Source organism: Leptodactylus fuscus, chromosome 10 (genome assembly GCF_031893055.1).
Source record: "Leptodactylus fuscus isolate aLepFus1 chromosome 10, aLepFus1.hap2, whole genome shotgun sequence".
NCBI lineage: Eukaryota > Metazoa > Chordata > Amphibia > Anura > Leptodactylidae > Leptodactylus > Leptodactylus fuscus.
In genome coordinates, this window is record NC_134274.1 from 55467526 (window position 1) to 55480223 (window position 12698).

General features: G+C 40.6%; 1 protein-coding gene across 1 annotated transcript in view; it reads right to left on the reverse strand.

Moving 5' to 3' along the window:
* The window catches only part of PIK3AP1 (phosphoinositide-3-kinase adaptor protein 1), a 79932-nt gene that overhangs the window by 51852 nt on the left and 15382 nt on the right, over positions 1–12698 (reverse strand). Inside the window, exon 2 of the mRNA XM_075288145.1 lies at positions 6370–6777. Coding sequence (XP_075144246.1) covers positions 6370–6777 — 408 coding nt within the window. The remainder of the gene's footprint in view (positions 1–6369; positions 6778–12698) is intronic.

The window sequence follows — 12698 nt, forward strand, 5'->3', positions numbered from 1 at the left end:
CACGTGATTTATATATTACACATGAAATATAAAGATTGAGAGTTCTCAGTAGTTGATATCTTTATAATGGCTAACAAAAAATGATGACATATTGACACATTAAAAAGGTATCAACTACTGAGAACTCTCAATCTTTACATTTCATATCCTCTGGCTAATATGGTACACAGATACATTTTTCTTATATATTACACAGTCTGCTTTCAATGCATTTCCTTTATATATTTTGTATATACAGTACAGTATCTATAGAGGATTTTTATTTTCAGGACTATGCTCTCTGCTGTCAGTTGGGTGATCCCTGTATTTATTGCTACAGCCTAGGACCGCCCACCTGACAGTATGCAACATAATTGTGTTAAAACTAAAAAATTATTACTCAAATACAGGGGCTAGAGAAAACAATTCCAACTGTACCAGAATCAGTGGGGCGATACCTAATGAAAGATGCAATAAGATGGAGTTGGTGGAGGCAGTGAAAGGTTCTCTTTAACATTTTATGGATTGGCATTATAGATCCACATCAATGCCACGGGCATAACCACCATGGAAACAGCGGTAGCGGCTGCCACAAGACCCGGGACATTAGGGGGCCCGGTAGCAGTCGCCACTGCTGCAGATTTTTTGTTTTTTGTTTTTCTTAATAGGCCATTACCTGCTGGAGTACCTTCAGCAGGTAACAGGCTCTATTTACTTACCAATCTTGGCTCCTGCTCTTGGATGCCTGCGCTTCCCCTTCTACAGAGGTGGCTGGGATCAGGAGCCAGGATCGGTAAGTAAGGCTGCGGGCCCGCGAACCCTACAAACCCCGCTATCATTATACATGGGGTTCTTTTCAGACCAGTAAATCTGGCTCCACACAGACTGAGTTTCATGGGTGAATTTAGGCTTACTTAAGAAAAACGTTTAGAAGAAGGAGAAAGCAACAAGAGTTATTACATAATCATGTAGTTATTTGCTTGGCCAGCACACAGAGATACTGTACTAGTCCCATGATAGCTAATATGGTGGAAAGGAAGTAGCTGTGGTTTATTAAGAAACTAGAGGCAGGAGAACAACTGAGCTGCAAGACTGAAAGACTGCGTACATAAGATTCAAGTTCTTACTTTTAGTTTTCATATATCCTGGGAAACTTCTGTAAGCTATAAGGTTGGATTGCAGCCATGAATACTTTTATGCATTATATATGTGTAATGGCAATACTAAATGCCTGACCAACCTTCTCCTTTCACAATGTTATTAAAACTCAGTTATATTCATTTTTATAGTTTTATGGAAGACTTAAACAGCCACAAATTGCAGGATGACTACAATCCAATAACCATATAACATTGTGAATGTTATCACTTGCACATCACCGCTTGTGTTCTTAAAACAGTGTAATGTTATGCATCAGGAGATATCATCTTCCAAGGCTAGTATTAGGAAATTGCTGGAACAGCAATTCCTCAGTAGCTGCTGGAAACCCTGGAGGAAGGGGCACAAGAGACAGTGAGCCCTAGTCTGAAACCCCCCACTGTCCCAACCTGCTTGCCGGTCCTATCTTAGGACAAGACAAACAACAAAGGGAGGTCAGCAAGCCAAGGGTTCGGTAACAGTCGAGCAATGCAGTGTCAAAATCGATATCTAAAAGAGTAGTCAATAGGGAAAGCAAGAGGTCAAAAATCAGAATACAAGAATAAACAGCAAGAGAAAAGCCAGCACACACAAGGCAATAGCAAGTACCAATGTGAGTGTGAGCCAAGAATAAATAGGGAGGAAGAACCCACCCTGGAGTAGATAGGTGGACAGGTTGTCAATCGCACAGCAAGACTAGGATTAACCCTTTCATGAACAGAGGCAAACTAGGGCAGAAGGCAGGTGTGGTGGAAATTCAATTACAGAACTAGAGCCATGTTCACACAGTGCAACCAAAAACTCTAAGCAAGGAACCAAACTGCACATGCCTCCTGCACCGCAGCATGCGAGCAGAGGTGGCGCAGTGACCCAAACAGGCAGAGACGTTACAGCTATAAACTCTGTGCACCTATATGCCATAATGTATATTGATTGACAGGCCAGGAGAGGGAAACTAGCAGGGGATAAAATTAAACTTTAACAATTTCCTCTAACTCTAACTTTAACATTTTAGCATATGTCAGGGTCTGGGGTTGCTAGGTGGGGTGGCATAGACACACAAGTCCAGTTTCTTTTAGTCCAAAACAAAAGTAGAGTGTTATTTTCACTCAAAAATATAGTGCAGGAACAAAAGGAAACAATACAAAAATAAATACCTGCCCGACTAGGCTCTAGCTGAACATAGAATAGGTTACCTCACCTAGAATCACAGAAATCCAAAAGCCAGTAGAATCATTCAGGACACAGCTCCAAAAATATGACCTCTCTCTTTGGCGCTCCAGCCAAACTCTGCCAAAGTGTTGCTGCTGGAGCAACTTCTTAACCCCTTAAGGTCACAGCCCAAATGTATGTTAAGGACCAGGCCTATTTTTTCAAAATTGACATGTGTCACTTTAAATGGCAATAATTTTGAGACGCTTTAATTTACACAAGTGATTTTGGGGTTATTTTCTCGTAACACATTATACTTCATGTTAGTGGTAAACACTAATCAATATTTTTGTATTTACTTATTAAAAAAATAGGAAATTTGATGGAAATTTGGAAAAAATTGCAATTTTCAAAATGTGAAATTCTCTGTTTTTCAGGCAGATAGTTATACCACCCAAATACAGTAATAAATATTATCTCCCATATCTCTGCTTTATATCGGCATCATCTTTTGATTGTATTTTAATTTTATTTTGGACGTTATAAGGCTTACAAGTGTAACAGCGATTTTCCAGATTTACAAGAAATGTAACTATGTTTATTTTTTTTTGTTTTACACTTTATTTCTTTTTTTTAAAAAAAAAACTTTTTTACATTGTTTTATTTGTGCTGCAAGCACACTAGAACCAGTGATCAGAGAGGATCTCTGGTTCTATACTAACTACAGACTGCAATACACGTGTATTGCAGTCTATAGAGGAAGCTAGCTATGCAGATGCATAGACTAGCTTCCCCTCGTCCTGGCATCCAAGGGGTTAACCCTCCCCCCATCGGAGCTCGCTCTGATGGGGGGAGGGATTAAGGAGCAGCGTGTAGCTGTAAATTACAGCTCACACAGACTCCTGATGCTGCCGGCAACATGATTTATAGCCCGGCCAATCCCCTAGGGTGCCATGATCACTATGGATCATGGCACCTTAAGGGTTAAACAGCGGGGGTTCGGTGCAATCACCGTCCTTGCTGCTACAGGGGAAGCCTAGCTGTTCGATACAGCCGGCCTCCCATGGAGATCGCACAGGCTCTGCTTCTGAACCCGTGCGATCTCTATCACGTACAGGTACGTGGGAATGCGGGAACTAACCACATTCCCTCACGTACAGGTACGTGATTTAGCGTTAAGGGGTTAAGCCTCCTTGACGAGGAGACTCTCTGCAGCTGAGTCGCTGCCGGAACATCCGCAAAATGTGGACTGGAGGGGGTTGGAATCACAGGTCCCACTACCAATCCTACCTGCCATTCCTAAAAATCCAGCCCAGTAACTGGAACTTTGAAATAACCCTCAGCAGACAATAGTTATCTGCTGAGAAATGTTCTTTCTGGAGTTTTCTCATCTCACCCACCTTAGTAGTCTGAGTGAGATGTACCTGATCAACCATTGGCTCACACATAGTAAATGAAAGGTTCATTAAAACAAACAGAAGAACAAAAGTCATAATACAGAATTGGGCAGTTTTTCATGGTTTTTTTTTTTTTAGTGTGAGGGGGAGTTATTTGCACATTTTTGTAATATATTTTATTCCCCTGTTTTTCTTTCTTTTAGTAGAAAACAGGCTCTAAAGTTCTCCCAGCAACAACTGAGACTTTAATAAGTAGTGATCTTAGTTTTTATAGCTTGGGATAACTGGTGGAATATGAAAGCTGAAAATTTCAGCTTTCACATGACAGCAGAACCACTGATCAAGGTGTTGAAAGATGTTTAAAGTGACCCCTTCCCCCTTTGGCAACTACAACGTCTGTACATACTGGCAATATACATTGGGGGAATTTATTAATCCATCTATACCAGTTTCCTGGCATAGATGGGTATAACTGTAGTACAGCCTTTTCTTGCACCAAAGATGTGACACATCATTCACTCTTAACCTTGCTTGCCACTTTTTGAGAAAGAGCAAGGTGAGTTGTGGCGTGGTCCGAAAAACTTACTATAGTTCATGCCATTTGTGCTCTTTATTAAGGCAGTCCTAATGAATTTTTCCCCCGTGTGGACAGGATGGATGATCCCTGGCAACATTTATTAGAGCATTGCTAAAGAGACCTTTAGAGTTTGTTTTCTACTAAAAGGAAGTAAAAAAGGTTAAAAGAACGAAAATGTTCACCAATGTTGCCCAAAAAAACAAATGAAATGACAATTACACTTGAATGGAGAATATTACAAAGATTTGACATGTTGTTAAAATTGTACGCTTTATAAGTTCTACACAATAACCTGCATGTTCTGCAGATTGACCCGTCATAGGTCAGGTTAACCAGGCATGAACTACACAGGTTGAATTATTGAAGGCCAGAAACAGCTGCCGTTGTTTGCCAGTTTTACACATAAGTGACTGGTTTCAATTCAGACTATGAAGATGTGGATGTGGATGTGGATATCAATGATAGTACCACCGACTCAGCTAAATGTTCTAGTCAAGTTTTGTGTGTGTATTTAGTACTGTGCATAAGAATACCATAAGTCATAAGAATACTTAGAATAGTATAAGAATACAATAAGAATACTAAGAAGAGTCATAAGAATACCAAATATGTAAATGCAGAGGCTCCCAGAATAACTGTTCAGTTTCGAGAAGTTCAACACTTCCCAGTTTTAATATTCCCAAGTACAACGTCAGCTCTTCAGTATGTTATAGGTTACTGGACGTTACACAAACATGTACATCAAAATGTTCTAACAACATTGGTCTAAAAGTGGTGTTTCAGTTACCATGAGTGATCACCTATCCAATGGATTCCACACTGATCCCTTCAGTCTCCATTCATTCTCTATGAGACTGAAGAAGATAGCTAAGTAAAGAGCTTTGCTATCTTCATCCATGCCATACGGTCCACCCTGGCTGCAGTTTTGTGACTGGGAGGAATGGAGGATGTGAACCCCTGTTCTCAGAGTCGTAAATAGAAGCATTTGGGCTCTGCTGCAAGATCTGAAACACGCCCCCCCCTTACTATATGCTATATATAATACTGGTGTCTTAATAGGCTGTAATGAGACCTTTGGAACCCTTCAGCTTCCAGGGCAGCTACCTCTGCACCCTCTATAGATACGCACCTGTCTGTTGTGGTGATCAGTAGGGGTCCTGGTGGCTGAGTCCTAAACAATCTCACAATGTAGGTGATAGCTTGTTAACTGATAAAGCTTGTTTTAACTGAAATATCCCTTTAGATGTCACATTCATGATGTGTAGCAACCCCTATATGTCTTACAGGACACCAAACAGAAAACATTTTAAAAGGCCCTCTAAAATACATTACTAATGTAAAATAGTTGTATTATAAAACAACCAGATTGGCAGAACTGGGGGAGGGGAAATGGCCTCTTCAGTCTTCAATGGACCCTGTGTGCCGCACATCACATCTGTGATGACAAAATGCATGATGCTTGGGGGCCCTCCAGGAGGCTGAAAAGGAAGACTACAATGAGCAGGAGTGGGGGGTAGGTAAATTAATAAAGGCCATTACCAGACCTCCCCTATTTATTAAAAAAAGCAGTGGGGGTCCGATAGGGCCCAATAAAGTCATGGGGCCCACAAGAGGGGTTACCTGTATCCTGGTGTGCCAGTCCAAGCCTGGTTGTATTCCTATGCAAATTAACTGTAATGGACTTTAGGGGTATTTCTTCTGCACAGGCTTTGCTTTCTGCTCTAGATAATGGCCCCTATCTTCAGGCAATGTATGACAAACTGGAAGATGTCACTCAAGCAGTTGGGGGAGGGGGGGGGAGTGGAGCCATCATCTGCCAGTACACTAATACCTAAAGATATTAGCGTGGAGGGACTTAACATGCATCAACCAGATTCGTAAGCGAAGGATATGCAGGTTACAAGTAAGCAAATAACTTTATAAATGCAGATTCCCCAAAATGTTATTATATGAAAAATATATTTCTAACATTTCAGAAGAATCTACCCCTATTTATAGGAAGCCCCTTTAAAATTTGCAGTCTATGGACAGCAGCAAGTATTGTATCTTGACGTGAGATATTTGGTTGATTTACTTTTTTGGATTATTTTTAGGATTTCTTTATGCGAAAACAAAGATGGCACATACCTTCTGATATAGTATCCATAACAGTGGTAACATACAGTTCAGGCTCATCTTCAGAGGACAAAGACTTCCATTTTGGCCAGTCTTCAAAAAAAATGGTAAAATCCTCTTTGTCTATTACTCCACAAAATAAGACAATTACTTTACTCGGCGGCTTTAAAACTTTCCTTAGAGATTCCAAAACCTCTGGATTGTCAAAAGTGCTCTCTAAATCTCCAGACAGAAGAACCAGAATACATCTACAAGTCTGAAATGTTTTCATGCCTTTCTTTGGTATAGGGCTATTTTCACAGAGTTCATAAGATCCAACAGTGAGATGTTGGGTTTCATGATTTCTTCCAAAGAGTTTGATAAGATATTCACACCACTTGGCTGCATCGGGTCCGTGAAGTATTAATAAGTCACTCATCCCTGTAAAATACCAAGAGAAATGGTTTACATATGTAATAATACAAGCTTTAGGTTAACAACTGTTCATCAGTGGCAGAGTGGTATATTGCATTTAAACTATGTCAATACATTTCCCACCATAAGTGTAGTTTTACATTATTTTCAAAGAGTTTGTCATATCATATATGATATATTTTTATATTCAGCATACATAATGTAATAATGTTACAATAAGCACACTTTCTAGACTGCTTACATTGGCATCTACCCACCTCTTAAAGGGGTTTTCCAAGATACTGAGCTCTACTTCCTCTTCTTGGGAAGTGACATAACATCCACTGGTCACATGCTCATTCTATTTGAGCCATGGAAGTGATGTCACTTCCTGAGAATAAGAAGTGGTGCTCAATATAGTCCTGGGAAACCCCTTTAAATTTGTTCTATGCGGGGAGTGCATCAAACAAGTCCTACAATGTTAGATGAGTCCATTCACTTCTTCTAGAGCAGGCAGGGGGTGCTGTATTTGTATGAACAGCACTCTATTGGACCTCTGGTTGGCTTTTCAAGAATTACATCCATTAATGTAGGGATTTGTGGGTTTTTAGGATTTTTTTCTTGCCATTTACTTTCTATTGATTGATCTGCTTTTAAATTTCTCTTCTGCTAGATCAAAAAATTCCTACTCACCTCTAAAAGTTATTATTTCCCAAAAGAGGAAAATATATCTACCAATCAAAACCACTAAAAGTTATATAACAAGTCTCCCAAGCAAGTTTTCAAAGTGATGGCTGATGATAATCTCTCTAAGAATTTTATCAGATGAAAGTGTTTGCTGTATGTGGTAGACCTGTTGTATAACTTTTTATGTTTTTGCCCTGTTCTTATCTTTACAACTTTGGCTGATTCACAGAAGGAGGTGCTTTACAGTGTCTGAAGTTTTCGCTTGGTCCTACTCGTAGAACCAAACCCCAAGTCTGTGCATATTTCTCATGGTTTATAGGACTTCTGCTTTCTTTCATTTAAGCAGACCCAAAGAATGGAAACCTGTGTGCAAGTGCCCTGGCCTGTAAATTTTTTTTGGCCACAGTTCCTAAGGAGTACTGCCATACTGTGTACAAATAGCCATACCTTATTTAACAGCACAGTACAGTAATAGGTTAAGAAGATCTATAAGGAAAGTGCAACAGTCAAGAGAATTGCACCAAATCTATTAGTTCTGCCCTGTATTTGGAAACTGTATTGGAAGTCAGGTTGAAAATTTGGCTCAATGTTTTAACCCCACAGACTGCTGTAATGGCTGGATAGGTGATAACACATTATCTCATTTTTACCGTAGTATTTTATGGTATTCCTCTGCAAAGGGCTCATGCACTGTATACTAAGGGTAAGTTCACACTACTGATATTTAATGTTCGTTGCTCTCATCCATCCAAGGATAAGACCAACAGACATTAAATGACAGATGCAGAAGGAGATTTGACTTCAAATGTGGTGGCAGTTTTTTTCTCGACTTGTAAGTTCTATTGTTCGGACAATGGAAAACCATGCAGATTGGTAACAGGGATGTGAAGAAAATTTTGATACTTGGTATTTCTATTTAAGCAATATTTCTATTTAAGCAATAGGAAGCATCATTATACATTTCACAATATTATACAGATTGTGTAAATTGAGGTTCCATAAACCTAATCCAAATTTACACTATGTTTGGTTTAGGTTTACTAACTAACTAACTAAAGTTTACTTAGGTTTACTAACTTGTAATATTGAGATTTAGGCCTGCTTCACATCTGCATTTGGTATTCCATTCGGGGAGTCCGCTTTGGCACCCCGCAAGCGGACTACCGAACGCATTGACAAGCAGTGAGCTTATGAAAGCACACAGGCCCCATAAACTATAATGGGGTCTGTGTGTTTTCTGCGCGGAGTCTACACGAGTCATTAAGGCCGGGTTCACACGGAGTTACGTGCCGCGAGATTTGGCACGTAGACGCCGCGTGACCCTTTGCGTGCCGTACACGCTCCCATTCATTTCAATGGGAGCGGGGAGCGTATGCGCCGCGCTAGTTTGCGGCCGTGCATTTATTCACGGCCGCAAACTAGCGTGGCGCATACGCTCCCCGCTCCCATTGAAATGAATGGGAGCGTGTACGGCACGCAAAGGGTCACGCGGCGTCTACGTGCCAAATCTCGCGGCACGTAACTCCGTGTGAACCCGGCCTTAGAGAGGAAAGTAGTTCATAAAGTACTTTTCTCTCCGCATGACTCGTGCGGACACTGCGCAAAAAACACATGGACCCTTTTATAAACTATGCGGTCTGTGTGCTTTCGTAAGCTCACTGCTTGTCAATGTGTTCAGTATTCCATTGGGAGGTCCCCAAGTGGACTCCCCGAACGGAATACTGAACACAGATGTGAACAAGGCCTTACATGTTTATCTATTATATTATGTATGGAGGTATGTATACATATTTACTATTCTGATTCCAATGTTTGGCTCATCTAGCTATAGACCAAATGTTTCCTACTTGTTTAGGCTGGGTTCACAGCTACACCGTTAGAGACTCTGCCGCAGAAACCATTGCAAATTTGTGGAGAAGGAAAGTCATGCACAAAGGACTTTTCTCTACACCGGTTTCAGTATAAAAACGGCAGACATTCAGCGGACTCCATTATAGTCAAGTCTATTCTATAGTTTTAGCGGTCCAGCTCTCCATTGTTCAGCTCTCCCAGTGGACCCAAACAACAGAGGTTCATGCACAAGAGTGAACCTAGCCTTAGAAAGGGGTATGACTTTGTGGGGAGTGGTTTCATAGGTAAAGGGTTGTGGCTTAAAAGCACCAAAATGTTCCAAGATGTTGATATTAAAATTCTGACCCAAAGTGAGCCAAATAATAGGTGATATAAACTTAGACCAGACAGTATTTAGATACACGAGTTTTACCATCCAGAATCAGCCACAGCAATAAAGCAATAATTTTTCAGACTGTCTTTCTAACTTTTCACTGTCTAGCTATTAGTAGATTAAAACAAATGTTTAAAAGCAAAAAAGCATTATGGTGACATCATCAGCATCGGTGTGTGTTGCAAAACATAACAATGGAGTTCCAGTTTTACACAACAGGTGTCACTTGAGTTAAAGCACGCAAAGTTGAGAAAGTTCACACTCTGCACAGTTCACGTCAATCACTGCAAAATGTAATGTACAGTAAGATCCTTACTGGATTATTGTTGTATGTTAGGATTTAATGGGTTTATCTGTGTTTTATCCTATTCTCTAATATTTTGATCATTTTTACTAAAATTGCAAAACACAATTATAAACCAACAATGTAAAGCTAGGTTCACAGCTGTGCTTGGGTTTCTGTTCAGGGATCCGCTTGGGCACTCCCCCAAATGGAAACCTAATCCGCATAAAAAAGCAGCTACCTTAGACTATAATGGGGTCCGTATGGTTTCCATTTAGTTTCAATGCAAAAAAGGGTGAAAAATCCGGAAAGAATACCGTTGCTTGCTGCGCTTTTCTCTTTGCATTTTTCATGCGGAGATGGGAACAGAATGCCCGTAAGGAGACTAGATGCAGATGTGAACAGAGGCTAAGGGTGCATTAACACTGAGTAAACGCTGACTGATCAGAACATAAAACACTTTCAGAATCAGCGCGTACAAAGCAGATCCCATCCAGTTCTATGGGAGTCGGCAAATGAGCACTCCCCATAGAAATGAATGGGCTGCTTTTTTCCCTATTGGTTTCAATTAGAGATGAGCGAACAGTGTTTGGATCAGCCAATCCGAACAGCACGCACCCATAGAAATGAATGGAAGCACCTGTGACGCCGGCCGGCCGCCGGCAAAGTCAGCGTCACAGGTGCTTCCATTCATTTCTATGGGTGCGTGCTGTTTGGATCGGCTGATCCGAACAGTGTTCGCTCATCTCTAGTTTCAATGTGATACGCGCGTAGGCCAAGGGTGTAGATGGAGAACAGGAGGGGTCCTAGGACGGAGCCTTGGGGGACACCTACAGAGAGAGGGCGTGGTGAGGAGGTGGTGTGCGAGTGGGAGACGCTGAATGTGCGGTCGGTGAGGTATGAGAAGATCCAGGAATGGGAATGAATGACAAGACCAGATTATACTAACATATTATCTCCAGGAGAAGGAATGCATTCACTATGAGCTTGCATGTTTGGATGGTAGTTTTGTGGTTTTACATATAACAAGTATAACACTCAGATTAGATTGTATGTAGAACAGGATGCAATGGGGGTGTATGTGTAATAAAACGTGTGATTTTGTCAACATTATGTTATCGCCATGTTAACATACCACAGTCTCAAAGTAGACGCAGCACTATTTTACAGACACCTTTTAAGACATTTGGAAAATGAAGCGATTTATACCACCTTATATTGTGGTCTATATACATATTTACCCAAGTGGTCTTCCTGAATTTGCAGTTTTTTAATCAGAAAACAACGAATAAAAAAAGTTGTACTTATTGGTACTATATAAGGATATACAGTATATCCAGGCTCAGGCCTGGTTCACATCTGTGTTTGGTATTTTATTCAGGTAGTGCGCTTGGGGACCCCCTGAACGGAATACCGAGCGCATTGACAAGCAGTGTGCAATGAAAGCACACAGACCCCATAGACTATAATGCGGTGTATGTGTTTTCCGTGCGGTGACGGCAGGAGTCATGTGGAGAGGAAAGTAGTTCATGAAGTAATTTTCTCTTCACATGTTCTGTGCGGACACCACACAGAAAACACACGGACCCCATTATACTCTATGGTGTCTACGTGCTTTAATTGTTCACCGCTTGTCAAGTTGTTTGGTATTCCGTTGGGGGGTCTCCAAGCAGACTCCCCAAATGGAATACCGAACACAGGTGTGAACCAGACCTACACGTTTGCATAGTAATTGCATTGTTTTACACATTATATTGGGTGTCTGTTAGCAAATTTTTCACCTGTACCCCATATAAGATACATCAGGGAACTCTTCATATACCGTAAGTAGTTAAACATGGTGGTACACTTGTAATAATAACGTAATATCTGAAAAGAGACACTTCTTTTGTTCACACCATACAGTATACTGTTGTATAACATGTAAATGGCACATAAATCTCACCCTTCAAATTCCAGGCGTGAATGCATGACTGGAAAAAAAGGGAACTTTAGCCCCAATTGTGTAATCTATTGTAGGATCATGAGAAGGGTGAAACTGTAGAAGCTGACATTTCAGCAGGGGAAATCATGGGGAATTTTATTAAACTGAATGTCACTCTTCAAGTTTACTTTCATTCCATTCCATTCATTTAATTCCTTAAATAGAAGCACTATATATATAAGCTGTACGTTACTGTAAAGCATGAAGAATTTCAGCCATATAGTATGATATAAAGTGGGGAGTGGAGGTGGTCAGTACTTTTCAACATTCAATATCCATATAATTTGCTTTCAAAGATAGAAAATGAATGTAAAGCTGCCACCTTACGCTAGGTTCATGCTTGTGTTTGCGTTTCCGTTCCATTCTGAAACAAAACCTAATGCGCTTAAAAAAGGGGTTACCTATGGAAACCCACTGACCCCATAAACTATAATGGGGTCCGCCAGGTTTCTGCCCGAAAATGGGAATGGAGATAAGAATCCCTAGGCGGAGACCAACGCAGATCTGAACCGAACCTTACCTATTACCCATAGCAATATTAATTCAGCTCAGCAGAACTACAGGGTGGCCGACTACAGTATAGTTGTTAATATGTGATTCCTCTACAGGTGACTGAAAAACAAACATGAGCTTATTCAAATGGGATAACATGTTGGAGATCATTTATACTAAGGAAGTTTCTGGTTTGCAAACACTATATACACTTGCCACAGTACAGTGGAAAAAAAAGTCATGTTGAGCCATACCACCAGAATACCCTAAGGATTCTC